The sequence below is a fragment of the Anguilla rostrata genome, chromosome 19, assembly GCF_018555375.3.
Source record: "Anguilla rostrata isolate EN2019 chromosome 19, ASM1855537v3, whole genome shotgun sequence".
Lineage (NCBI taxonomy): Eukaryota > Metazoa > Chordata > Actinopteri > Anguilliformes > Anguillidae > Anguilla > Anguilla rostrata.
Genome location: NC_057951.1, coordinates 5,228,901 through 5,253,900, shown reverse-complemented (window position 1 = coordinate 5,253,900; position 25,000 = coordinate 5,228,901). Strand labels below are relative to the sequence as shown.

At 48.4% G+C, this 25,000-nt stretch overlaps 1 protein-coding gene across 1 annotated transcript; it reads right to left on the bottom strand.

Moving 5' to 3' along the window:
- Nucleotides 1-92: 92 nt before the first annotated feature.
- On the bottom strand, nt 93-25,000 carry LOC135246148 (sodium-dependent neutral amino acid transporter B(0)AT2-like). The gene is given in 12 exon segments (XM_064319710.1): nt 93-2,143; nt 2,834-2,996; nt 3,841-4,000; nt 5,144-5,356; nt 6,396-6,598; nt 7,450-7,691; nt 9,248-9,358; nt 16,075-16,256; nt 16,525-16,651; nt 18,294-18,451; nt 22,029-22,336; nt 24,819-25,000. Coding segments are annotated over 11 exon segments (2,226 nt in total). The 5' UTR covers nt 22,324-22,336; nt 24,819-25,000; the 3' UTR covers nt 93-1,771.

Below are 25,000 nucleotides of genomic sequence, written 5' to 3'. Positions count from 1 at the left end.
ACCGCAGGTCGATATTCGATCGTAGACCGAAAGGGTTCGAGAAAACGGGAAAGCTGGCGTGCTAATAACACTGGACACGTCAGAGCGCTAACTTGTTTCTAACTGAACTTTAATCCCACTGCAGAAAAAAAAAGGCATGGCGCTTTTAAGCGGTTTCATAGGGGGGGAGAAAAAGGAAGTATTTACAAGAGTTGGAAGCATGAGTTTTGTTTTTGTTTTTTTACAATGATGACACAACTGCACACAAGACCAGCTGCAGAGTTGCTCAGGACAGAAAGCAAATATTTACATAATACCATAGAAATGTACCAAGTCCACAGAGCATTCTCTTAATAAAATATCGGGTCATTAGGCACACTTTTTGGTGGGGTGGGGTGGGGTGGGGTGGGGGGAGAATAATTCAGGTTGAAATTATTATATTTTTTTCTCTTTTTGTGGGTGCACAGTATCGAAGCGAGGGGAAAAAGAAAATTCCAGCCCCCAGTTCCTCGTCTTGCTTCTCGATTCTTTCGCGCCCAATCGAGACGCGACTGGGCTTCTTTGCGCGCGCAAAATGACAGGACTTACCTTATGTACAAGATATACAAGTTGGTACACGCGGACATGTATAAGTGGACGGAAACCCCGCGTGTGTATAGCGAGCAATTCGGTTGATGGGTCGCTCAAGCCTATGAGGCTGAGGGAGGGGCAAGAGCTAGCAATCTCTCCATGTCTCTTAATAGCTAATGTTATCTTGCTAGTGAGAGAGAGACAGACAGATTGCTAACAATAGCCAGCCCTTCCAGTGGTGCATAAAACTCAACGTGTTCTGGTGTGTACGTGGCGGACTTTGGTCGGACACGCCACATATTTGCCAAATCGTCTGCTGCCTATTATTTTTGGGCTTTTATTTTGATAGAACAGTGTGTAGAGAGACAGGAAGAATCAGGAGGAGAGAGAGGGAGAGACGTGCGGCTGCGCCACTAGAGGCCCCTCTACTGCCCATCTTTTTTAAGTTTTTAGCTGCTCGTCCATTGAAATGAGTGAAGCCAGGCAAAACAATTATTCACAAAATGGTATCATGTCGGTTGGAGAAACAGGCAGTCCGAAACTGAAAGCCCATTGTTCTCATAGAGAACGAATGGGCTCCTGCTAACTGCTCAACCGAATCTTTCACAGCGTGAATGGGGGGTAAGAGCGAATGAATGAATGACTAGCTCCAGCCTGGGGGAGGAGCTAGTCATTTAGCTAGAAGAGCTGCAAGGTAGGACCGTGTCGGGAGTGTCGGTAGTCTTGCCCAGACGTCCGGTCTTGGACCGGAACGCGCGGTACTGAAATAATTTGAACGTGTTCGGTTTTACGGTCTCGACCGAAACAACGTAATGTCCGCTCCAAGTAATTGAAGGAGGAAAATTTACCGGTATTTGGTAAGGAAGTAGGAATTTGCATGTGAAGGACTGCCCAGTTCGACACTGGTTTTGTGTCCCCCATCCCCCCCCCCACCTCACAAGTCTCAAGATACTACTGTGGAATTTATAAATAAAGATATGCAACTCTGCAACAAAAAAAAAAAATGACGGAAATATGGTACATATAAGGAATTAGGAATTTGCATGTGAAGGACTGCCCAGTTTGACATCGGTTTCGTGTCCCCCATCCCCCACCATCCCCCCCACCCCCACCCCAACCCCCCCCACACCCCCACCCCCTCTTGGTCCGACAGCTCCTGGGGCTGTTCGTGATCACACGCCAGATCCAGGCGTCCGTTTTGACCCAAATCCGGCGGCGGGCCCTAGACGTCGGGCGTGTCGGGGGCGTCGGCCATCAGGTAGCCGATGCCGTAGCGGCCGTTGGGCGCGGTGTCCGGCTCGCCCGTCCCGCTCTGCTTCCGGTAGATGCTCTTCCCGGGGGCCGCCGGGGAGGGCGCCTGGCTGGCCGACTTCCCGCCGATGAGGCTGGCGTCGTCGTCGTCCTCCGGGCTGGCGTCCTCCGCGATCATGCGGCCCTTCTTGTAGGAGACGGCCGCGAGCCCGCCGGCGCCCTCGTCCAGCAGGTTGAAGAAGCGCAGCGCGAAGACCACGGGCACCGGGAGAATCGCCACGACGACCAGCGTGATGCACATGGCCAGGCCCCAGCCGGGGTACCTGAGGGCCTTCTCCTGAGCCTGCGGAAACACACACAGTGGGGTTAGCGCTAGGCGCTAAGCATTGACACCATATACTGTTATACAATATACTATGAAATATATACGGAATGTACTGCATTGCATTTCAATAAAATACATTTGAAGGAAATGTACCAATGGCTCTTTAAGATACTCAGATATATTTGTTACAAAAAAATATATCGCTGTGAAATGTATTTATATTTAATTAAATTTAATTCCTTAAGTGTATATATATTACAATTCCATCTAGCGTAAACCACAGTAACGATTGAGAGCTCAGTAACGACTTGCTAGGACTGCTCTATAAGAAAATTAATTGGTAGACAAACAGCTCTGTCATTTTACAGGTATTTCTTATGGTAATGAGGAACTAACAGGCCTTGAAGTTTTTGGAAGATGTCTGTAACTAAATAGACACATCCAGGACAGATTTCCAATTGCATGATACCTTAGGTCCTGTAAGGTATCATGCAAGTTGAAGTTCATCCTGTCCTAAAATGAACACTTCAGCGACATTGGGGAATTTTATTTGTGTAATCTTTGGAAGTCTACAGAATGTTCTTTCAAATCTTTGGAAGTCTACAGAATATTCCTTGGAATCATTGGAAGTCTGAAGAAGGTTCTATGGTATCCTTGGAAGTCTACAGAAAGTTCTAAAGCCTACGGGAAGGCCCGGTCATTTCGTACCAGGTCCTCGATCCAGGCGCTGTAACTGGGCGGCGTCATCCCCAGTTGGATGAAGCTGGCGGCCAGCAGGACCAGCAGAACCAGCGGGGTGATGTACTTCCACATGTAGTAGTAGAACCGAAACGGAGAGAACCCCAGCATGTCTTTCAGGTCTTCGAAAAACCTGCCAAAAAAAAAAGCAAGCGAGACTCCTGAAGGACCGCCCCTCTTCTCGAAGTTGGCACTGTTCTTTTCGCGTTTCGGCGCGGCGCGATTCAAAGAAGCTACTTGCGCATGAAATGCGTTGCTTGGCAACAGTGAATTATGTGGCTCGTATTGTGCTCGCGAAAAATGTCGCCGTGCCGCTCGACCCACAAAATGTTTCCCTGACAACGCGCGCCTATCAGGGCTCAGAGCTACATTTCATTGTAATCGAGGAACTTCAATGGCACAGTGCGATATTTGCCTTGTGAAACTTTCAAAGGTCACCTCAGTATCAACGGTGGAAAAACTATGGGTACTAGCTTTCACTGATTTTCCTTAATTCACTGAATTTTAACTCCGTTAACTCCTGGGCTGCACCAGATCTTCAAATATTTTATAAAACATTTACAAATACTGACACTTAGTATCTACATCTAGTGCATTTCAATTAAGCTTCAATTTGAAGTTACATGGAACATGTCAGTTCCCAAATGGAAATCTTACATCATTTATTCTACACCCCAGACCAGTGGTAACCAACCCTGCTCCTGGAGATCTACCATCCTGTAGGTTTTCATTTCAACCCTTTTATTTGGTACACCTGACTCTATTAATTAGCAGCTCAACAAGATCTCCAACTGTTGAATGAGGTGCGGCTTTGTTAGGGCTGGAGTGAAAACCTACAGGACGATAGATCTCCAGGAACAGGATTGGGCAGCCCCTGCTCTACAGACTAACAGACGCGCGGTGCGCTCTAAACCAAACACTCGGCTATCGGAGATGAGCAGTTGCTGGCGAGTTAGCGGCGAGCGGCGGGCGCGTACTTGTCGATGCCGTAGACCCAGGCCACGGCCACGTTCTCCAGGACCACCACGATGAGCAGGGGCAGCGTGGCCGAGTAGTCGTCGAACATGGCCACAAAGTAGTTCCCCGAGCGCTGCACGAAGATCAGGCCGATGCTGAAGGCCAGGAGACAGCACCCCACTGTGGCCAGGAGGGGAAGGACACGTTGTGATTAACTCAAGCCACCGACTGGCCACACGGTTCATATAAATAGTTTCCAGGGCCTAAGTTTGCTGTTGATTGAAAGGGAATCACAAACCCTGCAGAAGCTGTGGCCCTGGAGGTATAGTGTTTGAGATCTAAGGCATTAACACTTTTGCCTATGACTTGTAAAATACAGCTGTGCCCCCCCCCACCCCCCACACCACACCACACCACACCACACCAATGCACATCCTCAGCCACTCCCAGTGCCTCAATGTACTACCAACATTACACCACAAGGGGGCGCCGTAGGGTAGCAAACGGTCATTCTCACGTATCAAAACAGGCAAGCATGGAGACTTCATCGGTGTAATGGCGGCTTCCGCACCGTCTGCAGCAGTGACCCAGATCCGGTTTGCTGATCACACGGCACCATTCCCACGAACGCCCAGTAATCAAATAGATTTTTCTCCGTCGGTAAGCAGCATGCCTTTATACAATGGGATCCTTCAGCTTCGGTGAACGGGCTTAAATATCGAACGCGAGGATCGTTTGGTGGCGAACGCAGCCGTGAGAAACTTGGCCGACGCCTATCCCCTCCGGTTAAACTGCAAATTTCGCATTTTTGGGCTGCTGTGCCAAATCTTTTCCAGTTCCCTGGAACCACTGGCAACCTGAAAACCAGTTTGGCGGTTTTCCAGGGACATTAAGTGATTATTCAAATCGGGGCGGCTCGGGGCCCAGCCCGACTGAACACCTGCGCGGTCCGGTTATTCAGAACAGGCAGGCAGCCGGAGCGTCACCACGGGCTCGGGATGCAACCCAAAAACCTGCCGGTTGGGCGGTGGGCTTCAGCTGTCGGGGGCACGTTGGTTCTCGCCCACAGGAAACCGTACGCACACCCACAATTTAGCCACCTTAATTATTCAAGAACTGTGGACCAATGGCTTACTGTACAATGAACTTCTATTTGAAAAATGGTGAACACACTTTAAACTTTGCATAAGTAGTTAAGTAAAACAAAACTGAGACAGAAATGAACTGATAGTTTAAATGGGGAAAAAGGAAAAGCTGCATGCGAATCGGTGGACCAATCGCAGCGCTGCTGCGCGGGTCGGGAGTGGCGAGGCCCCGCCCCACCTGTGAGGAACTCCTTGCGCACTTTGAAGGTGTCCACGAGGGGCGTGATGATGCCCTCGATGGTGCCGAACATGCTGCCCAGGCCCAGGTTCATCAGCATGAGGAAGAACAGGACCGACCAGACGGGCGAGGCCGGGAAGTGGGTCATGGCCTCGGTGAAGGCGATGAACGCCAACCCGGTGCCCTGCACCGCCTGCAGAAACGGCAAACGCGCTACGTTACGTAGTGTTACATTACATCACGTTACACTGCAATACATTATATTACATTACTCTGCATTACATTACACTGCCTTACATAACCATACACTGTTTATTATACCATTATATTAATATTTGCAATACATTTATTACATTTACAGTAGCATTACCATCAGAGCTCCTTACATTGAATTCATTACCTGTGCTCATATGCCACTGTTTACTGACTCCATGACATTAACATGTTACTAATTATTTCTCAAATACCATGTCATTCATGCAATACATTACTTACATTACTTGACTTGACATCAGCTTAAATAAATTTCATTACAGTAATCTAATCACATATTTGTGATCTTAATTACATGACAAAAAAACCATATGTAGTCCAGGCCTCTGATGCCATAAAAGGTCTCGTAAATTTTAATGTGCAAGCAATGTTTTGATATTTCATGTTTACTTAGTAGTACAAGCAAGCAAACGTTGAATCGTTTCGCTAGTACAAACAAGTAACAAATAATCTGCTCCATCAGCGAGAGCAGACGTGGCCCTCTTTATCTAAAACGTATCCGGTCTGCGGGTCAGGGCGCTAAAACTTCGACGGCTTCGCGGCGAGAGCAGATATCGCCGAGCGCACTGCTGTATTTTAAGCTATGAAGCGGCTAACTTTCGCCGCCGTCGTGTTTGAACTCGTAGCGCGAGCCGTCGGCACTTTTCTCCGACCCGCGCTGTGGCTTCCCGCGAGCCTGTCCGTTCTCAATTATTCATACAGTGTGAAGTCAAACGGAAGTGATTTGCCCTCAGAAGCAGTTGCAGTAAAAATAGTTCTTCAGCAAAGAGAGTCAATATAAAACCTTAAAAAAAAAAAAACACCACTGAAGAGAAACGAAAGGAACGTTTTTGTTCCATTTGTAATCGGTCTAAAATGGATTTCGGCATATCCGGGAAAAGTCTGGAAACACAGCCCCACGCGCTCATCAGAACGACAGCTTTAATCATCCATTTTTCACTTACTGCAACAGTAAGCTTGTCAGGAAGGAACTGTACACCTCGGTTTGTTAGCATATCATCCTCGAGATGAGGCTACGGCCTCCAGGCTCCCCAGCTGGCGTAGTCGCTCTCCTTCACGCCGCGGATGATCTCCGTGATCTGCTTGTAGTCCTCCGGGGTCACGTGGCCGAAGTCGATGTGCTTGGGGATGAGGTCGCGGCTGATCTCGTTGCCGAGGTAGCCCACGATCTTCTTCGTGTTTCTGGAGGGAGCGGACGAACACACAAGACACGCACGCGCAGATGATCCCCCTGATGCCCGTGTAAACGCTGAGGTCGTCTCTCACAATCAGGAATATACCACTGACTGTGTGTGTGCATGGCGACAAATTTGCTATATTTATTAGTCGTTTATCACTTGTTTGTTTAACGGCAGTCAACGTTGGCCAGCGTTTCGATATTCCTATTGCTCTTGAGCTTGCTGAGGTCGGTGTCTTGTGCAGCCAAGTAGACATTTTATTATTGTCTTTCAAGGATGAAAGACAATAGAAAGTAATAGGAATAGACAATAGAACGTATATCCCAGGTAACTGGCTTCTTACTTGAATAGAAACATCAAAGAGTGTTAGACCATTTCTGAAATCTCACCTCCATGATTAAGCCACACCTCATTTTACAATGAGGACAATCTTTAATCATAAAAATAATGATTAAAAATTGCTGCCATTAATATTAACTTTATTTCTAAAGTTTTGCGCTTGTATGAGACATAGTGTTTTCATTCTATCCTGTACATGTTAAACTTGACACTTGATGCAATATCAAGTTTGCAAGACAAACGAGCACAAGATGTTGGAAGCCAGAAAAACTTGACTCCCAAGTCTTAAAATTTAGCTCCAATTTGAATCTTTGTGGTAAAGTGCTGCAAAATTCAACTCGAACACTGATCAGGGATTCAAAGCTAGGCTGTGTGGACATTTCACAAGAAACCCAAGCGTAGCGCGTGGCTAAGTGCATTTCACTAGGTTGTAATCACGATAGCGAACAGCAGGGGGCGACCTCGTGAGCCTGCCTGCTCTTTGCGTTCCGTCGGTGAGGGGGGGGCGGGACTTACAGCGCGACGCACTTCTCGTTCATGATGTTGGCCTTGAAGCCGAGCACGGCGAACACCACCAGCGTGGCGAGCACGGAGGTGAAGAAGTTGATGAGGGAGACCAGCACGGCGTCGAAGTGGCAGTTGTTGTCCTGCTTGTTGTAGCTGGAGAAGGCGATGACGCCGCCGAACCCCAGGCCCAGGGCGAAGAACACCTGCGTCGCCGCCTCCCGCCAGACCTTGGGCTCCAGCATGATCTCCAGCTGCCAACGCACAGGTAACCATCCAGCTGACACAAAATGTCCTCGCAATGTCAGTGAAATGTTTCGTCAATGTTCTAGCACTGCCACGGCACGGCAGCAACATTGCGGGGACATCTGTAGTTCTTCAGGACACTGCTACAGTTTGCTTTCACCAGAGTCTTAATCTGATGGGTTTCTTTTTTGTTATGCGGGGCTGCATAGATGAATATAATACAATATCTGAGCTCTACCGATGATGGAATAAGCACATTCATTACAGTCACTTCACAGACGCTTTTTTTTTCCAGAGCAATGTACAGCTTTGGAGAACATCCGTGTTAGTGTTAGTATTATGTACACCGAACATAATGAACCGAACATGCGTGTGTGTGTGTGTGTGTGTGTGTGTGTGTGTGTGTGTGCGCTCAATGATGTCGTCTGAACAAGATCACCAAGCATACAACCTATTTATTTGGTGAAATAAAAAAAGTGGATTTATCTTTAAACCCAGGTGGTTAATTAAATGCCCAATCCATTTGCATACATTGACAATGTCTTTATGAATCAAACCAGACCTGCACCTACGTCCTGACGATGACATTTCAATAATGTGATTCCACAGACGCATTTTGGTTTTACTGACCTACGTCCAGACACGGCGCTAAACAACAGACGGCGTCGCCTCGGACGCCCTACGCGGCCTCGCGGCTCAAAGGCTAGGTGCGCGACGGGGCGGCTCTCGTCTCCCGTGACTACCGCAGAGCACGGCGGCCTCGTTAATTTGTCGCAGAGTGGCGGGTTGCCGTGGGAGACTCTGTCTGTCTCCTCTGAGAGCTTAGGGAGGCCTCCCTCTGCTCCTGTCCTACACACACCTGGGAAACCCCCCCCCCCCCGCCCCCTCCATCCCAAACTCCCAAAAAGCCCTTCATTACGTCGTTAATTTTAACTACACACTCGTCTATTCAGAGAGGCTAGCGTAGCTAGGGATTTGAATCTCATGCTTAAGTGAAGAGGATGCGGGCTCCTTGCAAACGTGTCGTTTCTGGAATGCCAACAAGCAGCTGTGTTTGCTCGCCGCTACTGTGGCTTCAATGGCAAAACAAATAATTCCAGCGCATCACTTCCCGTGTAGACAAGCACTTCTCCAGGGTAGATTTGACTTTGAACTAATTCCCACCCATCCCCCATCCCCCTTGTTTGTTTTTACACTGACAGACCTTTTGCTGAAATATGTTCTGTCGTCCTCTGTGTTAATCCCTTTCAAAAATGAAAAATCCTCAATGAAATCAGCCGAGCCTGGAAATACTTGTCTTTCGTCATTGTTTCTTTCAAGACTACATTCTTGTAAGTGGTCATTTGTTTAAGGTTGATGCCTGGAACCATTTCATTAATACTCCATAGTTTTTCTATGCATCCCAGCATTAGAAAATATAAGATTTTGCGAATTAATTCTTTAAGGTAATGTATGAAAATACAGAGGAGTAGAGGTCCTAACACTGTTCCCTGGGGGACTCCAGTTCCCACAGTGCCCTGCTCACAGCAGAGTCCACACCGATTGGCTCTGAGCCGCCTCTTACCTTGGGAGTGAACATGTGGCGGATGCCATCGACGGACCCGGTCAGGAGCAGGGCCCTCACCAGGAAGCAGATCAGAACCACGTAGGGAAACAGAGAGCTGAAGTACATCACCTGCGAACACACACAACAGCAGACCGTGTGAAAACGCTGGCAAAGAAAAACTCCAGGGTGGGTTTATTTCCCAAATACCTATCCCTGTACAGGCCTGAGTATTGTGTAATCACTAAAGCTATGTGAGCTCCAGGATAAAGACTGCAGGGCTGCACTCCGAATCTGGAGAGTCTACTTCCTGGTCTGTTCTCACGGCTGGTCACATAATGTGTGATGCTCCCGAGAGGGAGGGACAGGATCAGTACACACAGAGAAGGTGGGGCCGAGCCAGTTCGGATGTATTTGTTTTACTCAGGGAGTGCGCGTGCAGTGAAAGCAGGTGGTAACGTGGAAATGAACCTCCTCACGAGATCTCGGCTGTAAAATAAACCCACGTGACAAAGTGCAACAAAGCCACCTAGACCAAAGGAATGCTTTTCAGCAATTAAAACGCTCAACCTTTAAGGATCTTTGTGTCTCTCTCTCCCTCCCTCTCTCACTTTTTCTCTCTCTCTCCCACCCCAACGTCCTCTATTCTTGAAGATAGAACTTCTAGATGGACAATGTGCTATTTTAATTGTTCTCACCCCACCATAACTCAAAATACAGGCCTATTTTGCTTCAATATTTACAAACAATACAAGGGTTAACAAACCTTTTATGGTTTTAAAGTACATGCAAACTGCTATTCCTTGTATCAAGAGCTTGTCAGAGCTAAAAGATAGATTTAGATATTTAAAAAAAACCTTTAAGAAGTCTCAAGAGGTTATGTTTTCATAGTCTTAAACTTTTTGCGCCTTTGCTACACCCCCCCCCTTCAGACACCCACCACCACACCAAGAGATCAATTCCACAGGAAACACTGCCCACCCTCCTTTCTCTCTTTCTCTCCCTCCCTCTACCTCTCTCTCACTTTTCCCTCTCTCTCTCCCACCCCATTCTCTCTCTCTGGTCTTCTCCTGTGTGATGTCTTTTTTCCTGTGCTCTCCACCCTCCTAAGAACAGAAGCCCACTATTAAAACCTTTGTGCTGATTGGGTAATGCAGCCCAGGTGCGTGTGCTTACTTAACCAGTAGTCACGGCGACCCCAGACTGATATCCTAGACCTGATTCCCTCTCTCTCCCAGACTGAGCCCTAACACAGCTGTGTTCTAACACAAAAACATAACAAGCAAACCGTCTGGAACCAAAAACCATTATCTAACAAACTTTACCCACAATGGCCACAATGAAAAATTCCCATAGTAATACAATAAAAAAAACGTTTTCGAGTCCCTTAAAACCTGTATCCTAAAGAAACCCAAACAGATTAAACGCACATCATTTTTTTTTTATGAAGGAATATCCAAACAGCTATGGGATGACAAATGCTCACTCGCAAAAACGCATTTAATGCTTCGATTCACGAATGTGAGATGACAGATGATTGGCAGCCTGGTGAGAGCGTAGCCGTCTGATAGCGGTCTGTGGGGTGGTCTCCCAGCAGATGGGGAATTCTGGGACAAAGAGACAAAAACTCTGGGGCGATCCGGGAGAGGTCGAACGTTCAAACTACGCGCATCGACTTTAAATTCTCCGCACTTAGCTAGCGAGCGCCGGGATTACCGCTGAGACCAAGGCTGTTTTTTTTTTCCTCTTCTGCATGTAGACCTCGTCGAATGTCTCCGTTTGTGCAACAAAAAAAAAGTGCTACTTTCCTGCAATGGGGGATACCCTGGACTACACCAACCCCCCGAGTTAAGGAAGCCTTGCGGGTATAATTACAGGGGAATGCGAGGCTCTCTGCTGCGTAGCCACACAGGGTAGCACTTGTAACATTCTCAGCGCTGCCTGAGGCTAAATTGGCCCACACATGTGGAGGCTGATTTTCCCTGCCGCGGGAGTCTGGCTTTTTTTAAACGACGCAGACTGGCCGTCTCTGGCCCACACGCGGAGACCACGCCCCTCAGGGAAAACGGGACCGCCCCTTTCCCTCTCTCGCACTGGGGGCATTACCCAGAGTCCTCTGCTCCAACGTCTAGCTCAGCAGTGGCCGGTGAGCTCGAGACAGAGCAGATAAATTATGCTCCTCCACCAGGCAATTAATTCCTTAGCTGAAATATCGAGACAAAAAAGGCACAGGTAGTTCTTGTGAATGCAATTTAATCTCCAGAGCTGTTTTCACTTCAATCAACCGTGTCCACAGATACAGTATATATATGCTTCATTCTCTGTGCCCCTACTCAGGGAATATCAGTTAAGTAAAGATTTGTTAATCCAATCTGCCCTAGATCTGTATTAAAACGCTCACAAAATGCTGCAATTTCCTGATGCTTTTGTTCGCTAGCCTCAATTCTGAGACAAAGCTGGTGCTTCAGTTCAAGTGTTTACTCCCTTGGGTCATGTGACTGCAATGGCATTAAAAAAATCCCAGGGATTATTTGCCGATACAGCATTTAGCTCGGCCTGCTTGTTGATCACTACTACAAGTGCAGTTAGACGCCTGCTGTGATCAGTTTACAAGTTAAGTTTTAAATCTTTCTCAGGCCGGCCCAAGCTGTATTTTGGACAATTACTGTAAACTGAGACGTCACCATTCACAATTTGTCCATTTGCAGTCTAGCCATTATGTTTTAGCTTTAACAGATGAATGTCCTCACAGTATCTTAGAGTGCTGGAGGTCACCATGTGACTTTTGCATAAATCTAAGCAGAAGTGTGACGTAAATGAAGATGAGTCTCACGGTCTGATATCTCAGTTTTGCTACCAAGGCCATTTTCACAGCTTTGCCAGAGCACTGCAGAGTAACACTGCAGATCCTTTCTAAGAAATATTTTCTAAACACAGTGGCCTTCCAGGACTGGAGTTAAACTGGAGTTTTTGTTCAATGGACTTAAGTGGACTTGATCCTGAGTTTGGTTACACTGTTGTAAGTCGCTCTGGATAAGAGCGTAAGCTAAATGCCTATAATGTAATGTAATGTAAAAACCTGCAGACGCTGCGGCCCTCCAGGACTGGAGTAAAACCTGCAGACACTGCGACCCTCCAGGACTGGAGTAAAACCTGCAGACACTGCGGACCTCCAGGACTGGAGTTAAACCTGCAGACACTGCGGCCCTCCAGGACTGGAGTTAAACCTGCAGACACTGCGGCCCTCCAGGACTGGAGTTAAACCTGCAGACACTGCGGCCCTCCAGGACTGGAGTTAAACCTGCAGACACTGCGGCCCTCCAGGACTGGAGTTAAAACCTGCAGACACTGCGGCTCTCCAATTTAGCCCTCCAGGACTGGAGATTGAGATCCATGGTGCAGAGTTTGACCTCACTGCTCTGGAGACATGATTTAAAATGAGTAAAGGCTCTATTAAGGACTGAGTGTTGGATCACTGCAGGAGAAGGTTAGACCCAGTGGTGTCTATATGGTCTCACTACAGACTCACTATAGCCTCAACACAGTCTCGTTCCGGGACGTCCCTTTCCCAAACCATGCTGTTCACGATTACAGTACCGACCAATGTTTCACACACACACACACACGCACACACACACACACACTCACACACGCACACACAGCTGCGGACTGCACGTCCTCCGGCACGAGGAACACTCAGCCGAAACCTTGGGAACAAAAAACACATTCCTCAGGCAGCGATGGACAAAAAAACAAAAAAAACGAAACAAAAATAAAAAAGATCAAAGTTGTGGCGAAGCTCCCATCAAAGCACAAGTGGCTTCCTTGACCCCCTCTTTCTGAAGCCTTCTCCTTCATTTCTTTCTTTATTTCATTTCACTCCTTTTTTATGATCTGTTTCTCCATAGCCGTCCAATAACCGAATCGTACTGGATCTCGTTCAGAATCCGTGAACAAGTTCTCCAAGCATACGACCTATTTTTTTTGGGTGAAGTAAAAAAAAAAGTGGATTTATCTTTGAATCCAGGTGGATAATTAAGCACGTCCATTTGCATACACTGAAAATGTCTTTATGAATCAAACCAGACCTGCACCTACTTCATGATGATGACACTATGCAAACCATTTTAGTCAGTGATATAGCCAACAGCGCCAAGGCCTTTTGGTTTCATTGAAACTAAGGAAGCCTTTTACAACATGCCCAGTAGGAGCACGCTAGGAAACTTTACTCTGTCAAATAAATTTTGTTAAATATATTTTAAGAATTTCATCAATTCTGAAACAGTAAATTCAGAACCATAGTTTCTTAACAGTTTGTTGGGAAAGCTTAACGACATGTGATACAACAGATACAGACAATCTTGAATTATGAGGGGAAAAAAGCATAGTGCTTTACACATTAGGCTTGGTCTATAGGCTTTATATGTACCCAAATATGTGCCCAACACACAGCAGGTAAGCTCTTTATTGACAATTTGTAACGGAGTTATCTCCGTGGTTACACAGACGCGACCCGGACAGAGTCTGTCTGGCGAGACACTTGACACGTCTTCCCAAACCCCCATTAACAGAGCTGTGGAATTCCCAGCATTGTGATTGGGGGGGGGGGAGACCCCCAAGGGCGGGAATTCCCCCTTTTATGACATCACAAAGTGGATGATGCAACAGTGGCAGCTTGTTGCCACATAGCTAAAACTCAGAAACTCAGAGGTGGTAGTGGCGCACACTCACACACCAAACGCACACACACAAGCACACGTGACCTGATGTGACAGCTGGCGTATAAACCTGAAGTACAAAGACCTGTGACTTTTGCTTAAAAGATACCTCGGGCCATTCTTTGGAAAAAAAAGTCCTCTTTTATGATTATAATTTAACATAAATATTTAATAACAGCTTGAAATCCAAGACTAATTTACCTGACAAAAAAGAACGTAGCTGTCCAAAGTCAATATCTCCATATAGGGCCGATAGATAAATAATTTAGGTGTCCAACAAGACTCTTCCCCCCTTCCCCCTTGACGTCCCCGTCAGCGCCACCCCCATCGGAGGCAACTTGCGGAGGGACAGGAGTCCGGTGCCGCGGCTCGCATCGTGCATCGTGCCTGCAGCGACGTGACCACAAGTGAACACGCTTGTGAGCGCGCTTCAAAGCACGGAACCACATCGGCCGCGTCACAGAGATCAAAGCTGTCACGTCCCCGCCTCCGCCTCCGCCCCCGCCAACCACCACACCCCTGCTGGACGAATAGCCCGCGACACGGTGGAACCGGCTGAGACGAGGGGGCCGTACGGAGGGCGCTCGTACCTAAACGGCAGACCGGCTTAGCGTGGGGCTGCTGGGCGGCTCACCCCGTTAAAGCACTGAACAGTACGGTAAGCCAACAAGGGCCAAAAATCTCAGAAATTGCAGCGTCAACAAGGGACGACTGCGTCTTCAGACAAATAGAATGAGCCTGTCATGTGCCAAAATTTGAACAGGTCAAAAATGTACTTGTGTTCATTTTTGACGTGTTAAAATTTGATGCGATTATGACGAACATGTCATTGTGGTAAAACTGAGCACAATAATAGCTGCTATCGCTGCAAAACCATACAATCAGCTTTAAGTTTTTTAAAAGTATTTAGTCATAGCAACTAATTATTTTTTCCCAATAAACTAAAGATTACGTGATACTTATTTAAACATTTGCCAATGGAGTAAGAAAATTTCAAAATGTCAAGCAGAAAGTTAAAAAAAAGCTAATATTTTGTACTGAAGAGAAATTGTCATACAAAAAAGTTTATTGGCAGTTTTCATCCTGAATGGTGCATCACCATTGTCTTTCAGTTTCTGGACTGCCACAAACTCTTACCTAAATACGATCTAAACCACACTCGCTCAAGAGAAACAAACATCTGTATTCCTTTCAAAGTCAGATCCCTTTAAACCAGCTGTTTGTAAATTCAGAATCGTATGGCGTCTGTCTTTCAGATTTACTCAGTGACACACAGTCTACAGTCTCCTCCTGTTGACGGTCCTCTCACAGACCAGCCGGGCCTTTACCAATGATGTGCAGAACCGTGTGTTCTTGACCGTGGCCTATCGACCATGCGTGTGTGCGTGCGTGCGTGCGTGCGTGTGTGTGTGTACCTGTGCATTAGCACTTCATACTTTGGCATATGGCTGAGTGCTGACATACTGTACATGAATACGGGAAGGACTGGACCAATCAGCAGGGCCTTAGCGGTGACCTCACAGAGACCGACTAATGCTTCTCACATGACGGTGCGCTGCAGTGCCCAGCACTGCTAACTGACATAAGTGCTGATGACGGTGTCTCACTCAAGGCTCAGGCCAGAGAGATATCATTGCCCTTCGGTGTAATGGATCTGGGCACTAGGCATCATAGTTTGAATAAGCACGTAGTCACATGACGTAGACCCACCCATAACCCCAAGCACTTTACTTTTTTTTCCCGCAGTCTTAGATGAAAGGAACTTCTCATTAAATACAGGGAGGGAAAAGCTTCTTTTCATTTCACGTTTTTTTTTCCTGTGAAGCTGTATTTTCACCAGCTCAGTCTAAAAAATGCAATTCTCAGGGACACAGCAGGCACGGAGATACTGAGCTGGCTGTAGAACCAAATGGTCCAGCCTCCACACGTTTCATCTGGTTTTGGAATAATCCAGGTGTACAAATGCACACGTCCACCTCGACTGTGCGAACGTGGGCGGGGGCACTCACATTACAATACATTACAGGCATTTAGCAGACGCTCTTATCCAGAGTCTTGTGTCGGGGAATCGAACCTGCGACCTTTAGGTTACAAGACCAACTCCTTAGCTCATCATACTGCACCGCTCACCTTCCCCGAGGACTGGATGCCCTTGATCATGGCCAGACACACCACGGTCCAGGCGGCCAGCAGGCAGAGGGTCATCCTCCAGTTGAGCCCGCCGCCGTGGGAGATGGAGTCGGAGATGTCCAGCGCCACGCGGTACCAGTAGAAGGTGGTGGCCGAGCTCTTCTCGCACTCGGGCTCCACGACTGCGAAGTGAACCCCCCCAAAAAAAAAAAAAAAAAACAGCGGTCAGGCGCTTCCGCCCCCCAGCCCCCCCCCGCATACCCCCTCCCGCTCCCTGCCGCCCTCCCACCCACTCAAGCACTCGTAACTCAATGTGATTTTGAGATAATTTATGTGAACTCATTCAGTACCCATTACCCCTAAAAGAAGCAGAGCCCATTATAATAACATTGATAATTGTAGTGATATGTTAATAGTGCACTGCTGTTAGTGCTCACTGATGTTGCTTACTTGTGAGCGTCTGGTTCTTGACCAGGGGGCACTCGTGCCAGGGAAGAGGGTGCTGGAATGACTGGGTGAAGTAGAAGAGGCTCCAGCTAATGATGACATTGTAGTACAGGGCCACAAAAAAGCACACCTGGGGTAAAAATGCAGAGTTAGCATGTTAGCACAGTGGGTCTCACACCCATGGTTAGCACGTTAGCGCAGTGGGGCTTACTCTCACAGTTAGCATGCTAGTGCAGCAGGGCTCACTCCCACAGTTAGCATGCTAGTGCAGCAGGGCTCACTCCCACAGTTAGCATGCTAGCACAGCAGGGCTCACTCCCACAGTTAGCATGTTATCACAGCGGGTCTCATACCCAGTTAGCATGTTAGCACAGTGCATCTAATACCCACAGTTAGCATGTTAGCACAGTGCATCTAATACCCCCAGTTAAGGTGTTAGCACAGTGGGTCTCAGACCCACAGTTAGCATGTTAGCGCAGCGAGTCTCGCACCCACAGTTGGCATGCTGGCACGGCAGAGTCAAACCCACATGATAACAGGAAACCACATCTGTGGGTTGATGTACCTAAATTCTAGTTAGACTACTCAGAAATGTAATAGTTGTCCCTCATATCATATCACCAAAAGCCAAGAGTAAGCAATACCAAGGCCAGGTGCACGCAGCAGGACAGCAGGACAAAGGCTTAAGAAGGTGTGCTTTCAACTGGCTAATGCGTTCATTTTACGTCATGCACCACTCAAACACACAATATGCAGCCTTTTTCATGTATGGAATTAATTCACAAGCTGACAAAGCCAGGAGTGTTCTCATTCAAAACAGAGGAGGGAGGGGTAAAGCAATAGAAAACTGATTTGGTGCTCAAAACATATAAGGCTTTGTCCAAGAGCGACACACTCACATGGGAACGAAGGTCAAACCTGACAGAGAACAGCCTAGACTAGCCAGCTAGCACTTATTCCTATGCATAAGTGTTGTTGTGCGCTTCCACTCAGATTAAGATTTGCAGATCTGAGAAGCTGGTGTCGAATGGCTTTTTCAACACTGTCCTGACTCTGTCAGGCTATCAGTGGCTAACCAAGGGACCAGCTCGGTCACAGCTCCTGAACAGAGTAACTTCAGTCAATGTTTCCTGATAATATTCATATTGTCAGATTTGGGATCCACCCACAGTGACCCCTGTAGTTGCACTCATTAAAACACAGTCCATCGAACAGTGACTTCTATGTTGGGGTCCTTCTTACACAGTTTCCCTAACAAACACAGTGCTTTCTCTGACGGGACCCCTCTAATACAGTGATTTCTGTAACAGGATCCCTCTAATACAGTGATTTCTCTAACATGGTTCCTCTAATACAGTGATTTCTGTAACAGGATCCCTCTAATACAGTGATTTCTCTAACAGGGTCCCTCTAATACAATGATTTCTCTAACAGGGTCCCTCTAATACAGTGATTTCTCTAACATGGTCCCTCAAATACAGTGATTTCTCTAACAGGGCCCCTCTAATACAGTGATTTCTCTAACAGGGCCCCTCTAATACAGTGATTTCTCTAACAGGGCCCCTCTAATACAGTGATTTCTCGAACAGGGCCCCTCAAATACAGTGCTTTCTCTAACAGGGCCCCTCTAATACGGTGATTTCTCTAACAGGGCCCCTCTAATACAGTGATTTCTCTAACATGGTCCCTCTAATACAGTGATTTCTCTAACAGGGTCCCTCAAATACAGTGATTTATGTGAAGGGGCCCCCACGCAGGGTGCCCCCACGTACCACGCAGCTGGCGAAGCCGATCCCCCCCAGACGGGGGCTGATGTAGTTCCACACCCCGATGCTGCCCCGCCGAATTCGCTGCCCCACGGCCAGCTCCAGGAAGAACAGCGGGATCCCGATCAGCACCAGCAGGATCAGGTAGGGCACCAGGTAAGCACCTGCCGGGGGGAGAGGTCACGTGACATCACACTACATCACACAAGGGCAGCATCTGCGCAGGCACAGCATTCGAACCCTAGCCAGCCAACGGCATGCGAGAATCCATCAACCTCACACGTTGGCAGGCAGATTAACGACTATTTAGAGCCAGCCTGTTATTTCCATCCTGCCCTTTCCTATTGGCTAACTCCTCCATAAAAGGAGATGGTATCGGTTGGCACGCGAGGCATATTAAATATTGATCATGTAATCATTTCTGAGGAAGTTTCCATTGAGCAGGAAGCGCTGGAGGCCTGGGTGACGTGACGCGACGCACTGTGTCCCCTTTTGTTTGGGAGTCCTCCCAGAAGGCTTTTGTCTGAAGTTAGCCAAGCAGTAAAACGGTTAACTCGCCTGGGTGGGGGCTAACTGTTAGGCTAACTGCCCGGTGCATTTTAACTGGATCAAACCTGACTCTGACACCGAAGACAATCCGATTAGCTGCTGCTGATGTCACGGCTAATGACGCTTAGCCTATGCTAACGGGTTTCAGCTTCACGGCATCGGAAATGTGACAACGAGCGGCATCAAAAGTGCCTTGAGTCATAGCCTTGGACCTAGCCTCGCTAAACTGTGACTCATGTGGTGCTGTTCGGGAGGGGGAAAAGGAAAACATGGCCGGCTCGTTTTTTTAAAGGCTTTGGAGAAAAACAAACAGAAAGAAATCCCGGAAACCCACCCACTCCGTTTTTTTTAAGTGCCACTCCTTGACAGACAAAAACTCGCCCACCTACGTTTTTTCGAGAAGCGCTTCTGGAGAGACGGCTGTTGTGTAAACTCTGCCGGATTAGCCGCGCGGCTTCTTTTAAGCCTCTGTCTGGCGGCTCGGAGCGGCTCGCCCGGCCGCGGCCGCTGCAAGACGCCACTCGTTTAACTGCGAACGCGGCTGTTGTCCGTGCGTGCTGAGGCCGTGAGTGGGAAGCGGAAGGTGGTCCCTCCCTCACTCTGACACGCTGAGTAACCCCCCCCTGCCCCCCACAGGTTCTGAGAAGATGATTCGCTCTCTTCCCACGGCCGATATCAGCATGGGACGCGGACCACAGACCGTCTACTGCAAACAAAGCCAACCGGAATTCCTAAAACCGTCACAGGCTTTCGCTGAGAGGGGAATCCACGAATCCAACAGTTCAGGTCCTGTCAGTCGGCCTTACGACGGTAAACCCGATTGTCGAGCGTTGCTCGCGATGTTCGGGACTCCCGCGTAAGCCGCCGCAAGCACCGGCATTCCTCAGGAACCCGCGCGACCTGATCAGCCACTCGCCTAACGCCAACGGAGGCCAGCCCGGAACTTTCTCCACCGCGCGTCGCGACAGGAAGGAGGGAGCACTCGCGAAATTCCAGCGTGGGCGGTTAGCGATTATCACAAACGCGTTTTTGAACATTCCGTCGACGGATAGGCACCAGGTTTCTTCCTCCTCTCGGGGCAGCCGAAAGAGTTGGGGTCTCGGAAGTCAGGTTGAAATGGCTTCTCCCCTCTACGTTACTGTCGCATCTGCTTGCTAAATGAGAGAGGTCCTCACAATGTCATTAACCGCCACGCGCTCGTTTGACACGCGTGTAACACGCGCACGGGCAGGCGTGTGCCGCGGAAGAATCGGGCGCCGTGCCCGGTGGGGTCGCCCGTTCGGCGCCGCGTGGCGGCTGGGGCTTCGCGTGGCCCAAACCGGGCCCGTCCCAGAGCTGGCCCCAGTTCAGTTACAGCAGCGGGTGTCAGTTAAACCTGACTGGAAAAAGTGACAGGCTCCCGGGTGTAGGGCTGGCTGTGACTGTGTGTATGGAGGCCTAGAGTTTCATGGAGACACACACACACACACACGCGCACACACACACATGCACACACACACACACACACACACGCACGCACACACACGCGCACGCACACACACACGCACACACGCACGCACGCGCACACACGCGCACACATGCACACACACACACACGTGCACACACACACACACACAATCACACACTCACACACACACACACACAAATAATCTCACACAGACAGGTAATCACACACAGACAATCTCACACACACACACTCACACACACACACGGGTAATCACACACACACACACATACGCACATGTACACAAACACAGACTCATGCATGGGAACACACGCGCGCACACAGCTGTGTAAGCAGTGCTGTTTGTTTTGATAATGTTTTGATAACATGAAGGAGGGGCAGGACCAGCTTCGCATTCTGACGTTAGCAGATGCAGAGAGCGTGGAAGACAGGCAGCAGTTTACACAACCTCTTGCGCGCTCCAGACGGCGTATCGTAGCACCTTATTGCGAGGCTCTCCGGTTTGTTTACACACGCTCTCTCTCGTTATGAGTGAACGCTGCCGGATAGCGCGAGCTGCCAGCGCACGAGCCGGAGCCGAAGGAGCGGATCGCACACCGGCTGGGAAACAAAAAACATCGCTACACCTTTTCTCCACGTCGCCCCAGATCACCTCGCGCGCTACAACGAGCGATTTCCATCAGAGGAGAGGCTGTAAATCCAGGCAGAGTCTGTTAGCGTGCGGCGAGGCGCAGAGCATCCCGTGCAGATCTCTTTAAGGTCCGGCTAACGCTAACGCTAACGGTGCGCTAACCGCGCCCGACGCTCCGCCGATTCTCTCGGGAAAACGCCCGGCCGGCTCTGAGGGCGCGTTTCGAAAGGGGCGTCGGCCTTTGCGGTCGGCACGGAGGTCGAGCGCCCCCCCCTGTGCCAGAATCAATCGAGTCGGCGACGCCTTCTCGGCGTTTCTCGAAGCCTGCAATGCAGGACGAGCCGGCCGAAGTAACATCGTCGCGGTAACGGATCGAAACCGTTCGGTTTCGGTTTCGCTGAGGGGGAAACGTTATTGTACTTGCTTTCGCGAGAAGCCCGTCGCAATTCTGAAAAGCACTTAGAATGAACGGCAGTTCTCCATTTTGAATGAACGTGATTTCGGTCCTCACAAAGAACTTATTGTCCGACATTTGAATGGCAGATATGGCCGTGCATTAAAAACCCTGACTGAACCATTACAAGAATTTTAATCTTTCCGACGGGGGTCCCGCTAAATCTTAGCGTAGCCTCACAAGGCTTTTTAAAACGGCAGTTGCCATTCAGAAGGGGATTCTGGTCACCCGCTCACAAAAACCGCACTTTTCCAGATGCTCAAAGCACTTCACAGTACCGAGGAGGAAACTGTCCTCATCCACCACCAGTGTGTAGCGCCTACCTGGGTGATGCACGGCGGCCATTTTGTGCCAGAGCGCTCACCGCGCGTCAGTTGAGCTGGGAGAGGGAGAGAACCCTTTTTTAGCCAATGAAATCAGGGGATGATCAGGAGGCAGGCTGAGAGAGCCAGGTTGGGGATTTAGCCAGGACACCCCGGGGCACACCCCCTACACTTTCTTCAGTACCCAGGAAAACGTTCTACCTTAAACTCAACTCTGACGCAGCGCGTTTAACGCTAACGCTAACGCGGTCCCTGCTAGCGAGGGCTGGTTTAGCGGTGAGAGTTTCGCGGGGCTGTGGGGGGGGGGGGGGGGACGCACCTCCGCCGTTCTTCTGGCAGAGGTAGGGGAACCTCCACACGTTTCCCAGGCCCACGGAGAAGCCCACCTGGGCCAGGATGTACTGGAGCTTGCTGTTCCAGGCCGGCCTCTCCTCCTCGAACTCCGAGCCCTCCTCCGCGTCCCGCTCCTCCTTCCCGCCGTCGCCATCGGCGACCGTCAGCGAGCTCCTCTTGAACGCGTCGTCGCACGCGTCCTCGTTGGAAAGCAGGTCCTTGACGGACTCCGTGACCTCATCGTCGAGCTCTCTCGTGGCGGCCTTGTCGTTCTTGGGCATTGGGTTTAGCAAACTGCGGCGGGGGGGAGGTGTGAAATCGTTAGGCAGGTGTGGGTGGGGGGGGGGGGGTGCGTCGGGGGGGCGGGGAGGCACAGGATGCGACGGAACACCGGCGCAGTTCAAAGTTCAAATTCGGCAAGCGAGACAAAACGGCTACAGCGATGGGTTTATCTCTTCATTATTACAAAACATCTGAAAGAAAAGGAGAAACAAGATGAAAGCACGGGCAAACAAACTGTCATTTCGGACAGCAGAACGGTCCCGCCGAGCACCTCACAGTCAGCCGCCAAGCGTCAAAAACGTTAAGGAAAAAACTCAACCAGAACAGCCCAGCAAACAAGGCCGGCACAAAGATATAGGGAGGCACACTTGTTACCAGATGTACAACATCTTAATCACAGCTACCTTACTCGCACAGTCAAGGGCAACCTGTGGATTTCGTCATGGAAACTGCATGAAAACTGAAATCCCATTTTCTTTGTAGTTTCGACCAATGCAATGGAACTTTTTTGGTTCCCTTTGATGTTTTGTAATGCAGGGCCAAGTTCAATAGGCAATTCAGTCTCAGGCAGGTCCCACGCTTCAATAAACCTTAAATTTAAATAAAATAAAATAAAGCAGGCAAATGCCTGACAGCTCCTGTGCAAAAACATTTCGAAACTAAACTCAAGAGTAAACCATGGTTAATTTATGAATTTTGTGACTTTGCAAACACACATCCACATTCACATGGTACACAATGAAACCTCATTACACACACACATGGTATGTGTGTTTGCGCGTGTGTGCCACCTTGGCAGAAGTGGCCAACTAAAGATTCTACAGCCCCACCCCAATTACTGTGACACTCGGCCATATTTGGCATCCTCGCGGGAGACCTCAGCTAGAGGCGCAGGGTGCACGCGCACCTGGAGCTGTACGAGTGATGCTGATGGTATAGGTAACATTCATGCACAATAATCATTTTCCGACACGCCTTTCGGAATGACAAAGCCTCGTGTCGCCTTTCCGACCGTCTCAGTGACAAGCACGTGTAAAGCGAAACGTCTAAAACGTGCCATAACCAAAGGAAATGCCCACACAGTCTCGCAGCTGCGGTACGAAAACTGGCACGCGTCTTGGTCTGATCTCTTTAAGGAGCGTCTTCCATAATAGCGTGTTTGTGATCATGTGCAGTCTGAGACCTTAAAGCTCCATGGCTGGTTTTCGGGTCTGCTCTGATGCGACCGCCTCCGCGCCCGTTCTCTTTTTATTTATTTTGCATCTCCATCGGATTTACAACCGCGTGGCTGTGCAAGAAGGTGATTCCGGGCTGCGGTTATCCGGCGGGGTATACGTTTCCACGCCAGAACAGGGTCGACTGTTTTATTTATAAGACGCCCAGTGCGTCGTCTTGTTTCCACGACAATGATTTGCAGTAGAGCTGCTGCGTCGCTATATCCTTTTAAATCCACCCACATTATGGTATGAATTACTTGCACTTACGATAAACGAAAGCTGTCATTGGCGTGATGTAATTTGCTGCTACATTTCATCAAGCAGGGTGTAACTATAATTCACAAGAAGCATTTTCCGACAAGGCCCTTTATTCCCGTGGTTAGCTTAACCTTGGTTATACGTAGACACAGACCGCTTCCAAATTTCAACCAACCTGGATACGTTCTGACAATTTTTTTCATTCCAAAATCTGCAAAGCGGAAGGTGTCTCGGTTATCTGTAAATTGAACTCATCCCGGGTGCACCCGTCTGGTCTGAGTTCATTCCTTAGTTTAAGCCATGACTGACATACCATGGAAAAAGGCCTAGCCTAATAGAAATTAAGGTAGGACCAGTACATTTCAAAAATTGTGTTACCAACATCCGAATAAAACAAATAACACAAATAGTTAACATTCTGAATCTGAATTTCCAAAAAGGACGTTTTGATTAAACATAATACAACCGACCCCTTTCACCTACGCGGCTTATGTGATTATTAGATTTATCCCTACATCTGCCAAGATTAGCCCAATTAAAAAGGCGCTTGTCACTAGACAACTGCGCACTGTAAAGTTGAAAGCATTGTACATGTGCATGTACAATTAATTTTTTTCATTACAGAACATTCAATGTCACTGTGGAAAATAGGACCGAAGCACATAATTATAGGCCGTGGCTGTAGAAATGCAGAGATGTGTTATTAACGATATGGAACCTCACCGAAACAATCAAATATTTGTTTTCAAATATAGGCTACATACGGGTTACACGTATTCGCTACCTTATATTTAATCTTCGTTTGATGACACAATAAACATTACTGTAAAAAAAAATGTATATAAACTGCTATTGTATTAAATATATCATACATAGGCTACCGTAGAATGAATGTAATTAAATATTTCCCCGCCCATGTTCCCTTTCATACATGTGCGGCAGCCTATTTCATCATACGTTTGCACATCGTTTCTATAGCGTCGCCAAATGAATAAAAAAAAACATCTGAACACACGTACCTGTAGCCGCGATAAATATGAATCTTAAGCCCTTTCACATTAGTCTCCAGCCCCCTTCTTCCAAAATAAAGTATTTTAAGTTACGGAATTGCGGCATATGCACATGTACATGTGATGTAGCTTCATTCGAACCACTGAATCATTTTTCCGCCGGTGCTTCTCGAGGATAGCAGCAGTTTTGC